The 20,334-nt window shown below is 36.3% G+C and overlaps 1 protein-coding gene across 1 annotated transcript in view; it reads right to left on the bottom strand.

Annotated features, from left to right (window-relative positions):
- The window catches only part of LOC150089465 (uncharacterized), a 1,372,165-nt gene that overhangs the window by 148,416 nt on the left and 1,203,415 nt on the right, over positions 1-20,334 (bottom strand). The window contains exons 55-56 of the mRNA XM_090389992.1: positions 18,398-18,451; positions 6,300-6,407 (exon numbers count right to left, since the gene is read on the bottom strand). Coding sequence (XP_090246118.1) covers positions 6,300-6,407; positions 18,398-18,451 — 162 coding nt within the window. The remainder of the gene's footprint in view (positions 1-6,299; positions 6,408-18,397; positions 18,452-20,334) is intronic.

Below are 20,334 nucleotides of genomic sequence, written 5' to 3'. Positions count from 1 at the left end.
AGATGAAAAGTTGGTTCTGTCGTTTGAAGTTGGACAGTAAATGGATGTTGGCTGGTGGCGGCACTTGTTCGGACTGTTTTGAAAGAGAGAGAGGGAATTATAGAAGCCAATTCAGAAGAACAGTGCCCATGAAAGTATCTGTAGAAGAGGCATGCAGCAGAAACAGTACGTCTATGAGAAAGCGAGTGGAGAGACTCTGTTAGAGATGAATCATTAATTAACCTAACTGCCCTCTTCTGAATGGAATCAAGAAGCCTGAGAGAGGTTTTGGGGGCACCACCCCAGATGTGGGAACAATATTCCATGTTAGGGCGGATTTGTGATTTATACAGAGTGAGCAGCTGTTTGGAAGAAAAGTAACGCCGAGAACGAAAGAGAAAACTAAGTTTTTTAGATGCAGAGGAAACAATATTTGTAATGTGCTTGTGCCAAGAGAGATTAGAAGTCAGGGTAATCCCCAAAAGAGATATATCATTTTGCCTAGAAATCGGAGTGTCACTAAAGATAAGCGTAGGAGCAGAAGAATCCTTTTTGCAAGATATAAGACAAGACTGAGTTTTAGAAGGGTTGAAATCAACTAAGTTGTCTTTGCCCCACTGGAGAATTACCTAAAGATCGCCATTTAAGGAATTGGTAGCAGATTTTCGAGAAGTTGAAGCTGATTGAACAGGACAAGGTTTCTCAAAATGGAAAGTGGAATGCAATGTGCTATCATTGGAAAAACTATGGATAGGATTTCCAGTCAATGGAAGAAGGTCATTAATATACAAAAGGAAAAGAGTGGGGGAAAGAACTGAACCTTGGGGGACACCGGCATTAGTGGAGAAGTTAGAAGACAGAGAGCCATCTACCATCACCCTCAGTGAGCGATCAGAGAGAAAACCGGATAACCAATTACTAAAAGCAGTTGGCAAACCATAAGATGGAAGCTTGTTTAGAAGACCTTTATGCCAAACACAATTGAAAGCCTTTGAGATGTCAAGAGCAACGACTTGTGTTTCACCGAACCTTTCCATTGAATTAGTCCATAAATGGGTAACATAAGCCAGAATATCACCAGTGGATCGACACTGGCGGAATCCATACTGGCGATCGTTGATCAGACGGAAGGTTTCTAGGTAGTTTAAGAGTTGGCGGTTAATTGATTTCTCCATTACTTTAGAAAGAGTAGAAGTAATTGCAATGGGACGATAACTGGATGGCAGGGATTTGTCACCCTTTTTAGGAACTGGCTGGATATAAGCAAATTTCCAAGCAGAAGGAAAAACACCTTTGGAATAAGAAAGTGAAAAAAGGCGGCAAAGAATAGGAGTAAGTTCAGGAGCACAGGTTTTGAGAACAAGTGGAGAAATACCATCAGGACCTGGAGCTTCCTTAGCATCAAGATTCATCAAAATCCTTCCGATATCCTTTTGACGGAAGACCACAGGTGGCATTGAATGGAGCGTGTTGGGAATGGTGGGAGGTGTTTTACCAAGATCATTAATACATGAGCTGGAAGAAAAATGGGATGCTAGCAGGTCAGCTTTATCCTTGGCTGAAGTGACAACAGAACCATTTGGTTTGGACAGAGGTGGGCAAAAGTTGTGGCCAGTAGCTTTGGTAAGAGACCAGAATGCTCGGCTACCATTAGAGCAAGAAGCAAGTTTTCTACTCTTAGCCTGTTCAAACTCTAGTTTGGACTGATTAATAACTGCTTTACAATTTTTGCGAGCTTTGGTGTAGGCAGAAAATGAAACTGAAGAATTAGAAACAAGACAATTATGATATGCAACATTCTTTGCTTGAACAGCCTTAGCACATTTATTGGAAAACCAAGGTTTAGATAAAGTACGAGATTTTAAAGTTGAGTGTGGGATAAAGGATTCCATTCCTGCAAGAATAATTTCACTGACACGATCTGAGCAAACATTGACATCAGAAGTTTTGAAATAGTAATCCGACCAAGGAAAAGAAGAAAAGAAGTCTCACAGTCATCCCATTTTGCATTCTTGTAATGCCAAACAACACGAGGTTGGGAATAGCCATGAGATAAAGGTTCCATTGGAGAAGAAAAGAGAAAATCACCAAGTTGTCATCTGAAGTGCCTAAAGGACCTCTCACTTCGACCGTGTACTTAGAAGGGTTGTTTGTGAGAAAAAGATCAAGCGTATTGGCTGTATGATTAGGATTGTCTGGTATTCTTGTAGGTAAATGAACAATCTGTGCTAGGTCATTAGTAATTGCAAAAGCTTCAGCATCTCGACCTGCTCGGTCGGTGTGACTAGAAAACGGAAGCCAGCTGGAGTTGTGAACATTAAAATCACCAAGGAAAATTACCTCACTGTTAGGAAAGTTGGACTGGAGAAAGTCAAGTTGCAAAGAGAGGAAGTCAAAGAGCTCCAAGTGATTAGTGGAGTTGGGAGGACGGCAGAGACAACAGATGAATTTGACATAATGAGGTAGAGAGATTTTAAGCCAGAGGAAGATCAAAGAGAGGAGATTCCAAATTGCCAAGTCTCTGACAGGAAATATCAGAATGGACATATGCACAAGTAGCACCTTTGAGGCGAAAGGAATCATACAGCGAATAATTTGGGCATCTGAGATGAGCAGTAGTTGAATCAACCAATAACTGAGATTTTGTCAGAAAAAGTACATGGGGTTTGGCAGACTGCAAGTGGAAATGGACATCATTGAGATTAGAATTGAGACCACGTATATTTGTGAAATGAATTAGGAAGTGTTTGGGAAGTTTAGATCTTTTCGCAGATAAGCTTGCTCTATTAGTTTGACAATTCATGGTGTATTCAATAGTAAGAAAAAGTGGATGGGACATGTGCTGTATGAAGTAATGAAATTTTTGGATATGGCGTACACGTTGTAAGAATATACCCAGATCCTTGACATAACGTGACCTCGACAATGCTCCCCGCATACACACTACTCGGACTCCCTCCAGTCATTATCTGGCAGAGTACAGGTAGCAAGATTATACACTAGCTGATCCGGAAGCCTCCTAGAGAGTTACCAATAGGTTCGGTCTGGTGTACTAACTAGCAGCCGGCCTGCGAACACCGTTTTAGAGCTGTACCCTCGAAATGTAAGGAATATTGGATCTTGCCATGACGTTCATCATAACCTCAAAAGTCATCAATCATACTGCATGATGGAAGAGAAAGGGAAGGGTTGACCTGAACTTAGCTCTAGAGACTAAACATGGGTTCCACCACTTCAAGCCTCCAATAAATTGTTTTCTACAGCAGCATGTTCGAGAGGCAACCATAGGAAGTAATACTCTTGATCTGATTATCAGCAGTGATTATTCATACAATAAGAATCTTCAGATAAAGGAACCACTAGTGATCACAGTGTGCTGATGTGGGATTTATTATTATTACTATTATTATTAGCCATATGGTGGTGCAAGGAAGCCTGAGGCTTATGCTGCACAAGCCAAAAAAAAAAAAAAAAAAAAAATTTACAGCTTAAATAAATTAAAGGTTGAACTACATAAACATTTGGAGTTAATGGATGGGTGAAATGGGAAGAGAATTTTTTTTTTTTTTTTTTTTGTTGGCTGATACCCTATAAGATTGCTTTCTTGTATCATATGCTTCTACGAATACTAATAGGGAGTTCTTCAACCAATAATGGTAACTGGATATAATTCTACACTCCCAAAAACCTGGCAGTACTAGTACCCATCGCAGGATGGGGAAAAACCCATAAGGTGAAAAAAGAAATAATGATAATAACGACAGTAACTTTCTGAAGTGCACCACCCAGCCCAATCACCCAGGAAGAAAGAAGCCAAAGAATGAAGTGGAGCATCAAAATGAATACATTCATTATTCAACTATACTATGCTAGAGAGAAAGACATGACAATGTACAGGACGAAACTACACGCCAAGTGGTTTGAACAGTCCCCGTTGTTGTTGTTATTTGGTTTTTAGGAGCATTAGCAACTAAGGCCATATTGCTCCGGGATATGCGGTGGTCATTCCTTGACCTTTCCGCATACTCCGTATTTGGTGGTGACGGGCTCGAACCCCGGTCTAATCAAGAAGCATGTGCTACGCACTGCTGCTCCTTCCCACCTGGCTACGGAGGCGCAACAGTCCCCGACTCTTCGAGTCACCGAATAGCAGACAAAGAGACGGTCAATTGTCATGAAGAATCTGACAGCTCCTGCAATCTTGGAAAAAAATCAAGCAGTATATGAGCAACCAACTATAAATAAAAACGAATATGGACAAAACAAAACCAGTACTGGAGAAGGAACAGCAAGTAAAAAAAGAACTACAAACTGGAGCAGCCGTAGTGGAAACAGACAAGATCGTGATATTCAGAATAGAAGTGTGGAAGAATGCCTTAGGAGACAGGATGATTTGCTAACTAATATTATTCCCGCTAAATGAGATTGGCTAATTACAGAAACAATTTTATAAATTTCTAAAAAGGAATTTAGATATTCTTTTAGTCATTGATGGAAATCAAACTTAGACCTCCAAACAAGTGGTAGGCAGTGATAATAATAATAATTACAAAGTGTGTATTCATGCAGCAATTTGCATATGGTGCAGTCTGAAAAACCTAGAATAACTCACGGGGTGGAATCTTATTCCCTTTGCTAACTACACTTCAATTGAAATAGACTTTAAAAATTCCTTCAATCTGTATGATCTTCAATCATACAGATACAATGGTAAAACCATTGTATCTGTATCACCGTCTGCTGTCACAGAGAACAGCCGACAGTGACGTATCATGCTACCTGAGCTGCTATGGAGCAACTAGAGATGCTGCTGGCAAGACTAAATTTTGTTTATACTATGGCACACTCCTAAGTTAAAGTAGTTTATAACATTGTCAATGAGTACAATTATTAGCCATATTTAGACGCTCACATGGAGTTGAACTATAGCCAACTCAAATATGTGTACTACTGCACTCACATGCTGACCACCAAGCTATGTCAGTCGTATTCTGCATTTCTTCCTCAAACAAATGAAAATTCTCTTTTGGGAGTACAACTTTTGTTTGTCTGACTTAGAAAAATAGTTTTATCATGTAGAAAAAATATATCTTTCTGTCTTTAAAATAAATACAGAAGTAAATTTTGTAGGGTGAGGACTACCTTATCCACTTTTGCCTTTATTGACCAGCAGATTTTTCAGATTTGTAAGTAAATACAATGATCTTACTACTGATAATGGTCTTATACACTCACTGCAAGGCAATGCATGGATATCTGTTGTTACTGTTTGCTTTGGGAAATTAAATAGAATTCTTGAATAGATTGGCTGTTGTGATCCTGGGATATGGACACAGGTCTGATTGAGACTGATTGAGCCTTCACAAAAAATACATGGCCTATACTGAATATTGCATTTTGTATATTGTTATACAGATACAGTAAGTGGATTATGATTCACCTGCACTGTATTTTGAAAAATTATAAAATATATAATTTTTTTTTTATGTCTATGACTTGTAAGTGTAATCATTCTTGATTCTATAAGTGCAAATGCACTCTCATGTGCATAAACTTTTCCCATCACTGCTCTCAGATCTTATTTATGCAAGATCAGTATCCATATAATAAGCTATATTTAGTACCATTATATAACTGCTGATCCAGCAGCACTATATAATCAATTTTCCTACTCTTTCATATATACCTGAAAAGGGTAAAATAAAAGTTACTAAAAAGTTCAATTAAGCACTGAAGTGGCCTTCATATGCATTTTTATGAGTTCAATGTGAAATTTTAATTGTAAAAAATTTAGATTTTAAGTTCCATAGGTTAATTTTGTTGTTTTCATGGTTCAAGAATTTATTAAACACAGATAAGCACATAATGATATAGCTTGAAATTAACAAATTTTAACTTTGTATTACTACTTGCTAATATTCTCATAAGGAAGTTCCATTTTACAATGTAATTATGCCAATAAAATTAAACATATAACTACAAAACAAATGGAGCATAGAAACAAAATTAGTTTCCCTATTTTTTAAAAGAAGATATCAAATTATTTTTAACAAGATTAGACTAAGATGAAAAGAACTACAGAGAAAGGTCAAGAAAAATTATCAAAAATTGAATGTAAGTTTATTTGGAAAAATATAAGAAATAGAAAAACTTAGTTTTGAAATTTCCAAAAATGGCATTCTTTTCTGGTAATTTTTCTAAATATTTTTGAATGAAATCTAGCTGTTCCTCTGTGGCCCATTTTATTTATTTATTAAATCTTATGCAAAACAAGCTAAAAGTCCCTATTACTGGATTAAAAAAAAAAAAAATACACTCACAACTTCTCCTTTAGGCCCAGGAGGTCCAACTTCTCCTCTATCTCCTTTTTCTCCTTTCTCACCAGGATCACCTTTTCTGCCTGGCCGACCCATCAAGCCCCGGTGACCCTATAAAAAATTAAATAGGAAAAACATTAAATTAATAAATTGTTTATATAATTAATTTTCTTAAATCCCAAATAACTGTAAAAAGATTATGCCAATGCAGTATCATCATCATTAATGACTATATTTTAATTTGGTTTTAATTTATTTTTGGCTGCATTTATTTATAATTAAGCAATTATTTATAATTAAGCAATTTCCATTTATAATTAAGCAAATTGGAAATTTCCAATTTCCACATTTATTTATAATTAAGCAATTTCCAGATTGAACGAATACTATTCTAGATTGAAAAAATGTTATTCCAATACGAGCAATGGCATTTGTTAAAGAATTATGGAAGTTTGTTTGCTGGTGACTACATGAAGAAGCCCAATGAATAAATAGTTATATTTAACCTGCTAGTAGGGTTAGATACATACGTAGAGAAATCCAAGAGATATTTGGAATTTAAAAAACACAGAATCTGCACATGTTTATTTGTATGATAAAGTGAACTAGGATTGTATTGTATATATTGTAGCTGCTGATTATACATTGTAGCAGCTGGGATAAGATAAATCATGGCTGCTATAATACTTCAAAAACCTTAGAATAGTAATGGCAAAAGTCATTTCCTCTGTTGAATGACATTTTACAATTTTTCTATGTGGCATGTTATTTATTTAGTATAAACATTTCATTTTATTTTATTTTATTTGTTATGATTTTTTATGGTAATCACAAACACAAAAGTTACAGGAACCTATGACTGCATGCAAGTCAAAGAGAAAATACTTGTTAGTTTTAGACTTGAATTTCTGTGGATTGTAATTTTTAGGAAATAAGTAAGAACAGGACAGTTGTTTCTAAAGAACAGAAGTAGATGAGATAAATGATGGAACTGATGCACATGACTGGGGTAATTTGTAAAAAAACAGGTAGAATTATAAAAAAGGTTAAATGCAGCCACTATCAACCCACTGCAGGATGGAAGCCTCCTCAACAATTCATGCCGAGGGAAATGGACCATAATCTGCCACGCTGGTCCATTGCGGGTTGGCAGATCGACCGTATTCAGCAGTCAGAGGCTTGAACCTCGGTCTACTCAAAGAGCGTGTGCTACTGCACCCCTGCTCCTGACCACTCAGCTGGTGGGAGCCAATTCAGAAGAATGATGCCACTGGAAATATTTGTAAAAAAGACATGCAGCAAACCTGAATGACTTTGTAATAGGAACTGTAGTAAGTTTTTAGGGCAGGATCATTAATTAATCTAACTAATTTCTTTAAGATAGAGTTAAGGAGTTTTCCAGGGAAGAGCAGAGTTAGGATTTGTACAGAATTAGCAGCTTTTAAAAGAAAAGTAGCACTGAAAAGAAAACAAAAAAAAGGCTGTATCTGTGATATGCTATTAAAAAAATGGCTTCAAGTATGAGCATTAACGAATATGAGTGTGGGAGCAACAAACTGTTTTGGTGCTCCTACACTCTGACTGGGAGAAGTAGTTGTCATTGTTTGTACAGAATTGGATTTGTTGAATTGGAAAATGATGTTCTATTACCGAAGCTATCATCAGCAAAACTACAGATGGAATTTTCAATCAATAGGAGATCATTAATATGGAGGAAGAAAATAATGGATGAAAGAACAGAACCACAGAGAAGTCCAGTCAGCATTGCTTCAGAAGACAGAGATCAACCATAATCATTACAGCAGTGAATTTTGTTATGGGAAGCAAAAAGTTTGTGAATGCTGCAAATTGCAACATTTTATTAAAGGTTCCATGAATTTGTCTATTTTTTTTTTCTTTCTAAATTTCCAAAAGTTTTAGTTATTTATTTATTTTTTTCTGTTAGTGAAGGAATCCATCTTTTAGGGTGACTTGGGAGATCTTGACAGTCTAGAACAGTTTTTTCTAAAGCACGTTGAGTTTTTGAACCTGATCAACTCAAGTGTTTAGATGTGAGTTAGATGAATAATATCATGTTCAATAATATACCCATGTTCTAAGGTAGCGGTTCCCAATCTTTTTTGACTCGCGAACCCCCTTTCAACGTAATATTTTATCGCGAACCCCTAAGCCTGTATTCTCTGAAATCGTATAATAGTTCTGAATTTTTATTATACAATATTTCCAGTACTACGTTTTTATAAGTGACATTGCGCAATAATCAAAATTATTATTAAGTATTATTTATACTTTGTAAAGCAGTTATTAATCAGTCCAAACTAGATTTAAAACAGGCTAAGAATAGAAAACTTGCTTCTTATCCAAATGGTAGCCGAGCATTCTGGTCTCTTGCCAAAGCTATTGGCCGCATTTTTGCCTATCTCTGTTCCCACCTCTGTCAAAACCAGATGGTTCTGTTGTCACATTAGCCAAAGATACAGCTAACCTGCTAGCATCCTATTTTTCTTCCAACTCATGTTTGATGATCTTGGTAAATCAGCTGAAACCATTTCCAATACACTCCATTCAATGAATCTTGTGGTTTTCCATCAAAAGGATGTTGATCTTTTTGATGAATCTGATGCTACGAAAGCTCCAGGTACTGATGGTATTTCTCCACTTGTTCTCAAAACCTGTGCCCCTGAACTTACTGCTGTTTTGTGTCGTTTTGTTTTGCTTTCTTATTCCAAAGGTATTTTTCCTTCTGTTTGGAAATTTGCTCATATCCAGCCAGTTCCTAAAAAGGGTAACAATTCCCTTCCATCCAATTATCGTCACATTGCGATTACTTCTACTCTTTCCAAAGTAATAAAGAAATCAATTAACTGCCAACTCTTAAACTATCTGGAAATCTTTCATCTGATCAACAATTGCCAATAGGGATTCCACCAGTGTCGTCCCACTGGTGATATTCTGGCTTATGTTACCCATCTATGGACAAATTAAATGGAAAAATTTGGTGAAACTCAAGCCATTTCTCTTGACATTTCAAAGGCTTTTGTTTGTGTTTGGCATAAAGGTCTTCTAAATAAGCTTCATTCTATGGTTTGCCAGCTGTTCTTTACTAAATAAATAAATATTCATTTATTGCAAATACAGCAAGCCCATCACAGCACATGGCTAAGGGCAGATAATACGATACAAAGGAAATAAAATAAAATAATTGAATACATAGCAGATTTCATATAAACATTAACAATGAATAGGAATTATACTTATGAATTAATAAAAAATTTGGCTTTCAGTTGCAGTTACTGGGTTGAAGGCAGGCTGTTGTTTTTATTTCTCTTCATTTATTGGATATCTGACTCCTGTAGGCTTTACAGTTGAGTTACCTTTTGCAATCAGTGTTGTGATGATTTAGAAGGTAACGGAATGCATTGGGGAACATTCTGTCCATTTGAGGTTGGATTTGAATTGTTCGTTTTTCTTGAATTTTCTCTGTTGGGAGTAGCTATTATATTGGCTAAGTTTGGTGAATCCCATGCAGAAGTAATTAACTTTGTAAGAAGCATGACCCCAGAGTCATTGATCATCTGTTCTAGAAGCTTTGTTTTTAAGTTTTCATAAAGCTGTTGTCTGGCTATGGGGAAAATGAAGGGAAGTATAGGGAAAATGAAGCTTACTATTAAACCATCGAAGAACCCAATATTCTAGGGCAAGGAATTTCTTGACAGTTACTCGAGGAGCACCAGACAAGATTTTGGAAACAGGACAGAATGGGAAAGAGAATCTCTGAACATGCGTAAAAAACTTTTTTTTTTTTGTCTTGAATCGCTGCTGTTTCTTGTTTGATTAACCTGTAGTCAAACATTCTTGTTTGATTAACCTATAACAAATCTGTAAATTTGCATCATGGATAACTTTGCGAATGTAATTGGATATCCAGTTTTCTCTCTGACCGCTCACTGCGGGTGATGGTAGACAACTCTCTTCTTCTAACTTCTCCACTAATTGTGGTGTTCCCCAAGGTTCAGTTCTTTCTTCCACTCTTTTCATCTCGTATATTAATGACCTTCTTCCATTGACTGGAAATCCTATCCATAGTTTTGCTGAGGATAGCACATTGCATTCCACCTTCCAATTTGAGAAACCTTGTCCTGCTCAAACAGCTTCAACTTCTCGAGAATCCACTGCCAAATCCTTAAATGCTGATCTCCGGTAATTCTCCAGTGGGGCAAAGAAAACTTAATTTCAATCCTTCTAAAACTCAGTCCTGCCTTATATCTCGCAAAAAAGGATTCTTCTGCTCCTATGCTTATCCTCGATGACACTCCAATTTCTAAGCAAGATCTTGGGGATTACCCTGACTTCTAATTTCTCTCTCTCTCTCTCTCTCTCTCTCTCGGCATAAAGCATATTACAAATATTGCTTCCTCTGCATCTAGAAAACTGGGTTTTCTCTTTCGCTCTCGGTGTTACTTTTCTTCCAAACAGTTGTTGACTCTTTGGAATCGCAAATTCAGCCTACCATAGAATATTGTTCCCACACCTGGGGCGGCATCCCCCAAAACCTCTCTCAGGCTTCTAGATTCCATTCAAAAGAGGATAGTTAGGTTAATCAACATCTCATCTCTAACAGAGTCTCTTTCTCTCCGCTCTGTCTCAAAGACTTTGTGCTTCTGCTACATGCCTTTTCTGTAGGTACTTGCACAGGCACTGCTCTTCTGGCTTCTATAATTCCCACTCTCTCTTTCAAAGCAGTCCGAACACGTGCCGAAATCAGTCAACATCCTTTTACTGTCCAACTTCAAACTCACAGAATCGCGCCTCCGTAGCCAGGTGGGAAGGAGCAGCAGTGCGTAGCACATGCTTCTTGATTAGGCCGGGGTTCGAGCCCGTCACCACTAAATACGGCGGATGCGGAGAGGTCAGGGAATGACCACCGCATATCCCGGAGCAATATGGCCTTAGTTGCTAATGCTCCTAAAAACCAAACAAACAAACAACAACAAACTCACAGAATCAACTTTTCTTCTTACTCATTTATTCATTCAACTTATGTTTTCTGGAACAACCTTCCTTCATACATATTTCCTGAAAATTATAATCAACAGAAGTTGAAGTCTAATGTCAACAAGTAGTAGTAGTAGTAGTGGCATTTGATGCAAGAAAGCATGTGTATGAGCTTATGCAGCATCAGCCAAAAAAAAAAAAAAAATCACACCATTCCCTCCAAATGCCTGTCCAGTTCCTTCTTAAATTTATTCAACCTATCAACTTCCACAACGACAGATGGAAGTTTGTTCCAGCAATTAACTACCCGCTGGCTAAAGGCAAATTTCCGCACATCTCTATTCTACATCTGTCTTTTCTTAATTTGAATTTATGCCCCCTTAGGTTCGTAATCTGAACAAGTGGAAGGATCCCATCAGAATTCAGCGTGCTCAACCCATTCAAGGCCTTATACACCTCAATCAGATCACCGCGCAGGTGCCTAGTCTCCAGCCACTGCAATTTGCAGAACTTAAGCCTCTCTTGGTAAGAGGATCCCTTCATTCCCCTCACCAATCTTGTTGCCCTTCTCTGTACACGCTCAAGTAAATCTACATCCTTCCTAAAATGAGGCCTCTAGACCTGTACACAGTACTCAAGGCGTGGCCTGACCATTGCCTTATATAGAGGGATAATCACCTCCTTTTCCCTGCTAGCAAAATTCCTATATATCATTGACAAAACCCCATGACCTGCCCTGGCAGGCTGTCTGCATTGCTCAGAAAACTTCATATCTGCCTGCACAATTACTCCCAGATCTTTTTCATTTTCTACCACCTTAAGTGTAGTACCACACAGTTGGTACGTTTCTCTGGGGTTACTTCTACCCATATGCAGTACTTTGCATTTGTCAAGGTTAAACTTCAGTTGCCACTTCTTAGCCCATCTGCCCAAATTATCTAGATCCTGTTGCAGTAGCACACTGCCATTGCTGTCATTAACAATCCTGCCAACCTTTGTATCATCTGCAAACTTCGACATTAAGCCTGATATACCTTCATCAATATCATTGATAAATATACAAAACAACAGTGGACCCAACACCGAACCCTGTGGGACTCCACTAATAACATTAGTCCACGAAGAGCAGCACCCATTAATTACCACCCTCTGTCTTCTCCCACTTAACCATCCTTTTATCCATTGTAGCAACTTACCCTTAATACCATTCTGCTCCAATTTGTATAATAGTCTTTCATGTGCAACAGTGTCAAAAGCTTTCCTGAAATCCAAATATATGATATCAAAATTATTTTTTGCATCCAGTTCCTTTGTAACCACATCATAATATCCTATCAAATTTGTCAGACAAGACTTTCCCTTAACAAAAACCCATGCTGTGTCTGAATTATTGCTGCAGCTTTGTCTAGGTGATCCTGCAATGCATCTTTAACCAGTGACTCCATTATTTTACCCGGAACAGAAGTTAAACTAACTGGTCTGTAATTACTCGTGCCACCCTTTGATGCTCCTTTGTGAATTGGTGATACACTTGCACATCTCCAGTCCGTGGGAACCTCCCCTGAGTCCAAGGATGCTCTCATAATTATGGCTAAGGGTTTGCTTAGTTGCTTTGCTGCCTCCTTTAATATAGCTGGATAGATCCCATCCACCCCAGGTGCTTTTCTTATGTTTAACTTCAACAATTCAAGCAAAGTACAAAAGTATCTTCTTTCATCTTTTCAACCTTCAACCCATGCAAAGTACTAAGTACTCTTGGTTCTAACAAAAAAAAAAAGGACCTATACATAACAATGGTCGTTGAGAGTGAAAAAAAATTTAGTATGGAAAGCATATTTATTTAACGTGATATACTGTAAGATAGTAAACTAATTATAAGCAATTGTGGGAGATGTGGTTTCTTTCTTTGGCGTTCTTTACTTTTTATTTTATTGTTTATTATTGGTTATATTTTGTAGTTTACAATAATATACCTATGTAAATCTAAGCAGACGCCATTACAGAATTTTTAGTGTGAACCCCCTGGAACACTTTCGTGAACCACCGGTTGGAAACCGTTGTTCTAAGGTGATAACTACTTAAAAGCTGAATACTGCTGAAGTTATATATCTATATACAAATTTTGAAGGAATTAAATTAATCATCTTCTGATTTTCCAGCCTGTTACAAGAAATGTGCAGAGTTCTGTAGGTAGAAAGCAAACAGCACGGATGGGAAGCAATCTTTTCGAAATACAGTACCATCTTTCAAAATGATCAGCAAAGTACAAAATGAAGATTGCTTCATTTTGTACTTCAATATGCTCTATCAAAATTCATCTTTGCTCTCTGATATGTAAAGTATGAAATGAACATAAATAAAGAAAATTAATTTACGTGTTTTTTCTTCTTCTTCTTACACAGATCCAGCTATTACTGCTTTGCTGACAGAATATGATATGTTAGATTTTTAACGTTTGGGAACCTGAAAGATGCAGGAATTTTGTCCTGTGAAATTCCCATGGATGTAATTTTTATTGCAAAAAATTCCCAACCCTAATGATCACACACACACACACGCACGCACGCACGCACGCACGCACGCACGCAGTGGGTAGTTATAGAGAAAAGCTACTCAATACAGAATTGTAAAAGACAAGAAGAATGGAAGCTTGTTCAGAAGAACTTTATGACAACATGATCAAAAACTTTAGAAATACCAAGGATATCTACTGGTGTTTCTCCAAACTTTTCCATGGAATTTGTCTAGGGATAAGTAATATAAGCCAAGATATCACAAGAGGATTGGCACTTAGAGAATTCACAGCAATAATCATTAATCAAAAGGAATATTTCAAGACAGTGTAAGAGGTTAGCAGTTGATGGGATTCTCCATTACATTGGGAAGGGATGAAACAAGTAGGATAATTGAAAGGGAGGGATTTGTTATCAGAAATGATGAATCATTCTTCAGTACTCTCACCCTCCACTCATTTGAATCAGTAGATTTCTGTGGGCATTAAACCTTACTTCTGCATATCTTATGGGATCACAACATTCAGATTTGTCCATTATCTAAAAAGCAAACTACGTTTAGTTAGTTCTCAATGCATTAAAGTTATGAACTTATATTTTTTATTTGTTTATATACAAAGGATAAAATAACCAAACAAGATAATATTTAAAATTTATGAACTTATATTTTTTATTTGTTTATATACAAAGGATAAAATAACCAAACAAGATAATATTTAAAATTTATTGTCTGTATTCATCTTTGGCGGCACATATTAAATTTCGGACTGTAGTAAAATCAATTTCTCACAATTTCCCTACACGGAAATGACATCATTTCCATTTCATAACAAAGAAAAATTTAGTCGGTAGAGGAGATCGTGCAAAGGATCATGGGAGGTGATCTTGGATGTGCTCAGAGCTGGCATAAACCAGCTGGCGGCAGAAAAATGTTTAGATTTGAGGCATACCACTTAGGTGGCTTTGGGCTAACTATTGCCACCTGTGGCAGAAACCTTTTGGAAACCAGACAAATGGATATCTTGAGGGCAGTGATCTTGGATGTGCTCAGAGCTGGCATAAACCAGCTCTTAGCACATCCAAGATCATTTCATTACATGCACTTCAGCCTTACTAGTTGAAGCACATGTAATGTAGGCGTTACAGTACCTGTCTGTATTACTGAAGTGGTTGTATATTTCCATCAAGAGGCGAATCATAAACATTTTTCTGCAACCAGCTGGGTCTGTCAAGAATATCTGAATCGGTTGATTCCAAATTACATGTATGAGTAGAATCCTTTGCTTGTCATTGGCCATTCTCATTAAGTTGCAGAAGTCCTCATTGGCCATCAAGTTTTCGAGTTTCTTTGCAATTGTGCTGAGTTAGTTGAGTGTGGCAGCTTTAGATATAAATATAAATGCATTAAGCCATATCTAAAGAGAACAGTTATCATTGACCCCCATTATCTTGGGGGACAGTGACTTACAGCAGCATGTCAATTAGACGACTGCTTCTTATATCAATGTGTTAGAGTTACCACAGAGGAGAATAATATTGGATTCAAACAATATATATTTCACAACAATATTTGAATTCATTAGAATGAATTCAAAGATTGACTGATGAAGAATTTCAAATGATCAAAAACTTTTCCATAAAGGAACCATTAGCAGATAGTGATCACAATGTGCTGACGTGAGCCATATCTAAAGAGAACAGTTATCAAGAGTAATGGGAAAAGTTGTAATTTTTTGTTTGAAGAAGTAATTCTAGAAAATATTTTTTTATTTTTATTTTAAAAATGTTAGAGCTAAAATGATCATAAGAAAAAAAAAAAGTGCACGGGATGAATAAAAATTATCAAAAGATACTAAAAACTACCAGCACAAAATAATGTGGCAAAATTACTCAGGGAGTAAGAAGAAAGGTTTTTTCTTTAATGCAGCCAGGCCTTGCATAATGCGAGTTCAATTAAAGCTATTTTCAGTTACAGCTATTTGAAAAAATTATACCACTTTTCACTTTACACGATGCAAATTTCCAATTAATGTGATCTTTCTTTCTTTTTTTTTATGTGATTATTGAAAAAGATTTGAATCGCACATTAAGCTTACTGCACGTCAGATGGGAAATAAACAAATGCTTGCCTGCTGCCCGCCGCCTCAGTGTGTTCCATCAACCATTGGAAGAAGACGTTTTACTTGTTTATCTCCCGCTAATAAAGTCAATGCAGACTTGCATTTAAAAATTTTAATTTTTAAATGAGCTAGATGAAAATGTTACTGCGAAGGAGATAACAGTAAAAGAACTAGATGAAATCTTTCGTATCGTAGAGAACCTCAAACAAAAGGTTTGGGGTTCTCTGCGATATTTATTTCGCCAGGGTCCAGAGAAGATTATTGTTCGCTATTGGAAATTGATTGAGGAAAAGAGAAAGTCGACTCTGTTCAAATGTTTCCGTAACAAATTGTTTCTTCATTGTGTATTTTATGTCAGAGGTTCCCAAACTTTCTCGGTTCACAGCGCCCTTAGCGTTTCAGTAATTTTTTCACGCCGCACCTAGACCAAAAGAAATACCTAACAGTTCCGTTTATTAAGTAATTAAGTCCAAACAACTTAATATGAAATTTTGAAACTGCGAACTACCTGGAGCTAATAGTTCATGCGGTGTCCGACAAATGTCGAGTATTGAAATTTTGAAACTGCGAACTACCTGGAGCTAATAGTTCATGCGGTGTCCGACAAATGTCGAGTATTGCTGTGTTTCCCTCGAAAATTTAAAATATTCCATGGTGTACAGTTTGGGAACCGCTGTTTTATGCAATAAACATTTAATTCCATAATAATTTTCATTATCTTTTACATGGTATACAGTTAAAAAGTTATTTAAAAGGTATTTTTTAAAATTCTTTATGGACATTCCTGAAGGTCAAGGACCAATTATAATTTTTCCTATTGATTATTATATTCGATTAATGCATTTCCGTTTTGCGCGATGCGCTCGTGGGACAAATTAATCACGGTCAGCCTGTAATTTTTATTCATCCCATGTACTTTTTTTTTTTTTGCGAATTTGTTAAAGAAAACATTGGAAAAGAGGTTGAAGGGAAGTAACAAAGAAATTTTTGCAAATGTGAATATTAGAAGGAAGAAATGAACCATAGTGGTCCAATACTGGATAGCTTTGTAATACCAGTGATGACACTATAGCAATCCTAATAATTTTTAGCCTCAGTATTATATATGTAAGCATTCTTTGAGAGTACTACTGGCCCAGATGTCAAGGACTGTATGATCATAGAAAATGAATTGGTAGAAAAGTTAAGCTTGAATGTGGCAAATGTAATTCTAGAAAATATCCTTTTATTATTCATCCTCCACTATTTTTGAACTTTACACTCCTTCTTGGAATTCCAATACCATTTTAAAATTGCTTTTTACTGTTTGTTTACATCAGGGATTCATAAAGTGCAGCCTGTGAGCTTTTTGCATGTGACCCATGGCCAATTTTATGATGTTATATAAAAATGTGAAGAAAATCTTTGTCTTTTATAGACTTACTAACTACAATGGAAACTACTAACTATTTACTAACTACAGTGGAAACCAGTAAATATGAAATGTGTACAACTTTCACAAACATTTTCTGTTGAAGAAGTTAGTAGTAAAATTTTTGATGACTGATTCCAAGTGTGGAGAAAAACGGAAGAAACTGGACATATACTAATGTGGGGACTGGTTTGCAGAAAATAATTAGTTATCGATAGGAACTGTGAAAATTCCAACTATTACAGTCGTGATAACAAGATGCACATGCAAACCCTTCTCTTTCTAATCATTCTTTCATGTGAGGATGGTAATGATATCGCAGCATTAACCTGATATACGGCCCACCCACATTTTCTATTGTCGCATTTTCATCGATATTGGCCCACTGACAAAAAAGTCTGAGAACTGCTGGTTTACATTTTGTATTATGGGTGCTATTTCATTTTTGTTTTAACAACTAATGCCATCTTTTAAAAGAAAAAAAAAAACATACTAATCAAAGGCAAAAAATTTTTTGATTAATAAATATGTGCTTAAATATTTTAGAATGTGGGTACATCTTTCTGAGATGCTCTGCATACTGTCATGGAGGATGTGTGATTTGAAAACAGAAATTGGCATTAAAAGGATGTGCAATGTACTATTTCAACAGACATCTCTGCTTTTGGTTTTCATACACTGGACTTGTTAACTCTAGAATACAGCTAAAGGTTTTGGAAATATTAATGAATGTAATATTCACGACTGAACCTGTGACTTTGTGGTTTGCAGCGACAAATGGAATGATGTAACTATCTTTGAGATCATCATTCCTTGTCCAGGGTGTTCTTCACTTATGGTATTTTCTTGTTGTATTATCCTCCTTCCATCTTTTGACTACATCAGCTTCAGATGATTTGGGAAGGTTCAAATGAACTACAGTAGCATACAACAAGAAATGAACGATATAACCTCTGACAATGAAATCTCTTTAAGACAATGGCCTCTGCAGCACACAAATAAAAAATATTTTTGAGAGTATAGCATAACAATTATTCAATGGCTCCTTTTAAAATAACTTACTTTTAATCCTCTATGTCCTCTCTCACCCTTTTCTCCTTTCTCTCCTGGGGGACCCTAAAAGAAATGACTTACTTAGCATTGTTTGTGATAATACTATTTCATATTATCTTTATAGCCACACACTCACACGTGCATTCACACATGTGCATGCATGCACACACATACAGTGCTATTAATATAAAATTGTTTTTTTGATATTCAGTGGAGATCCAGTGGATACCAGTTATCATATCATATAGATATGATAACTGGTATGATAATAAATCTCAAAATAAGCAATAAATGTGAAAAACAATATAAGCTGCTATTATAATGCTCATTTTTTTTGGTCCCATGGTCACTCCTAAGAAGTACCATGCATTTCTGATGTAAAAACATCTATGGTGGCACTAGAGTAAAATCGATTGGTAAAGAAATTTTCTTATGGTAACGGAAACGAAGCAATTGATCGGTAATGAAATTTTTTTAATGTAAATTAAGCAATTGATGATGTTACTTCCTATTAGGTGGCTGTTGGATTTTAAATGACATCACTTCCTAAATGGCATTAATGATGCTAACCCAGTCACTGACATTGATTCAGTAGGGTAAGTAGTTGATTCAGTAGAGTAAGTTCATACTAAGATATGGAAATGATGTCACTTCCTGTATAACGCTAACTCAGTCACTAATGTTGATTTAGTAGAGTAAGCAGTGGGTAGTAATATTATGCAAGAATGAAAGCTTTGAAGCCACTGAAGAAGCCTCTTGTATTGAAAAGGAACAAGTTCAAAAACATGGAGAACGAAAAAAATGCAGACTTTAATAAAATCTGCTTCTCAAGATTTTGATCAACATCAACTTTCTAAGTAGCATAAGTAAGTAAGTTTCGATCAAACCATTTAATTTTTATAGTTTTGATTCAAGAACACAACAATAAAACAATTGCTTCAACAAACAAAAACTTCTTACAGTAGTTTTTGGTTATAGTAGTAGTAGTAGTGGCATGTGATGCAAGAAAGCAAGTTTATGAGCTTATGCAGCATCAGCCAAAAAAAAAAAAAAAAATCACACCATTTCCTCCAAATGCCTGTCCAGTTCCTCCTTAAATTTATTCAACCTATCAACTTCCACGACAGATGGAAGTTTGTTCCAGCAAATTTGTAGATTAGTATGACATCATACTAATCTACAAATGGATTTCGCTAACTATTGAATTGTAAACATACCTATAAAAGTATTTCGAAGATGGCTAAAACTCCAGCTGAGCCAAATTGAGAGAAGTATGCAAGAATAAAAGCTTCAAAGCCACCAAAGAAGCTTCCCACATTGACAAAAGAATATGTGAACAAAAAAAAATGTGGAGTTTAATAAAAATCTGCTTCTCGAGATTTTGATCAACATCAACCTTCTACATTAACTTCTCATCAAGAAGCTAGACCATTGACATCACGTAACTATATTCAAGAACTTCCTGAAGATTTTGATTCAGAAGATTTGAGTTCAAGTAAATTACCTGAGGAGCCACTCGGTGACAGTGATCACAGTGTACTGATGTGGGATTTACTTAAAGATGTAACTACCATCAAGGGTAAAGGGAAGGGTTTTGTTTTCGCAAAGGTAACTACAGTGGTCTCAGACAGTTTAAATTCTATACAGCGGGATCAACTGATAACGTTAACAACAGCAAATTCTAAATGGGAAGCCTTTAAGGAATTAATCTTGGAAGCTACTAGGCTTTTTATAGCAACTAAGAAATACTATTCAAGATTTAGACCTAAATGGATGTCAGATGAACTAATGAGGCTTGTGGCAGAGAAGAATGTGTGGGATACACATAAATTATCAGGTTACACAGAAGCCTCTGGCAGATATAAGCTAGTCTATAATCAAGTCACAAAGGGGGTTAGGCAAGTGAAGGCTGATTACAAGAAATCCTTGGCAAAGGATGCAAAGGG

The sequence above is a fragment of the Mastigoproctus giganteus genome, chromosome 2, assembly GCF_048544385.1.
Source record: "Mastigoproctus giganteus isolate SK-2022 chromosome 2, ASM4854438v1, whole genome shotgun sequence".
Taxonomy (NCBI): domain Eukaryota; kingdom Metazoa; phylum Arthropoda; class Arachnida; order Uropygi; family Thelyphonidae; genus Mastigoproctus; species Mastigoproctus giganteus.
The sequence above is the reverse complement of the archived record's forward strand: the minus strand, read 5'-3'. Positions and strand labels throughout refer to the sequence as shown.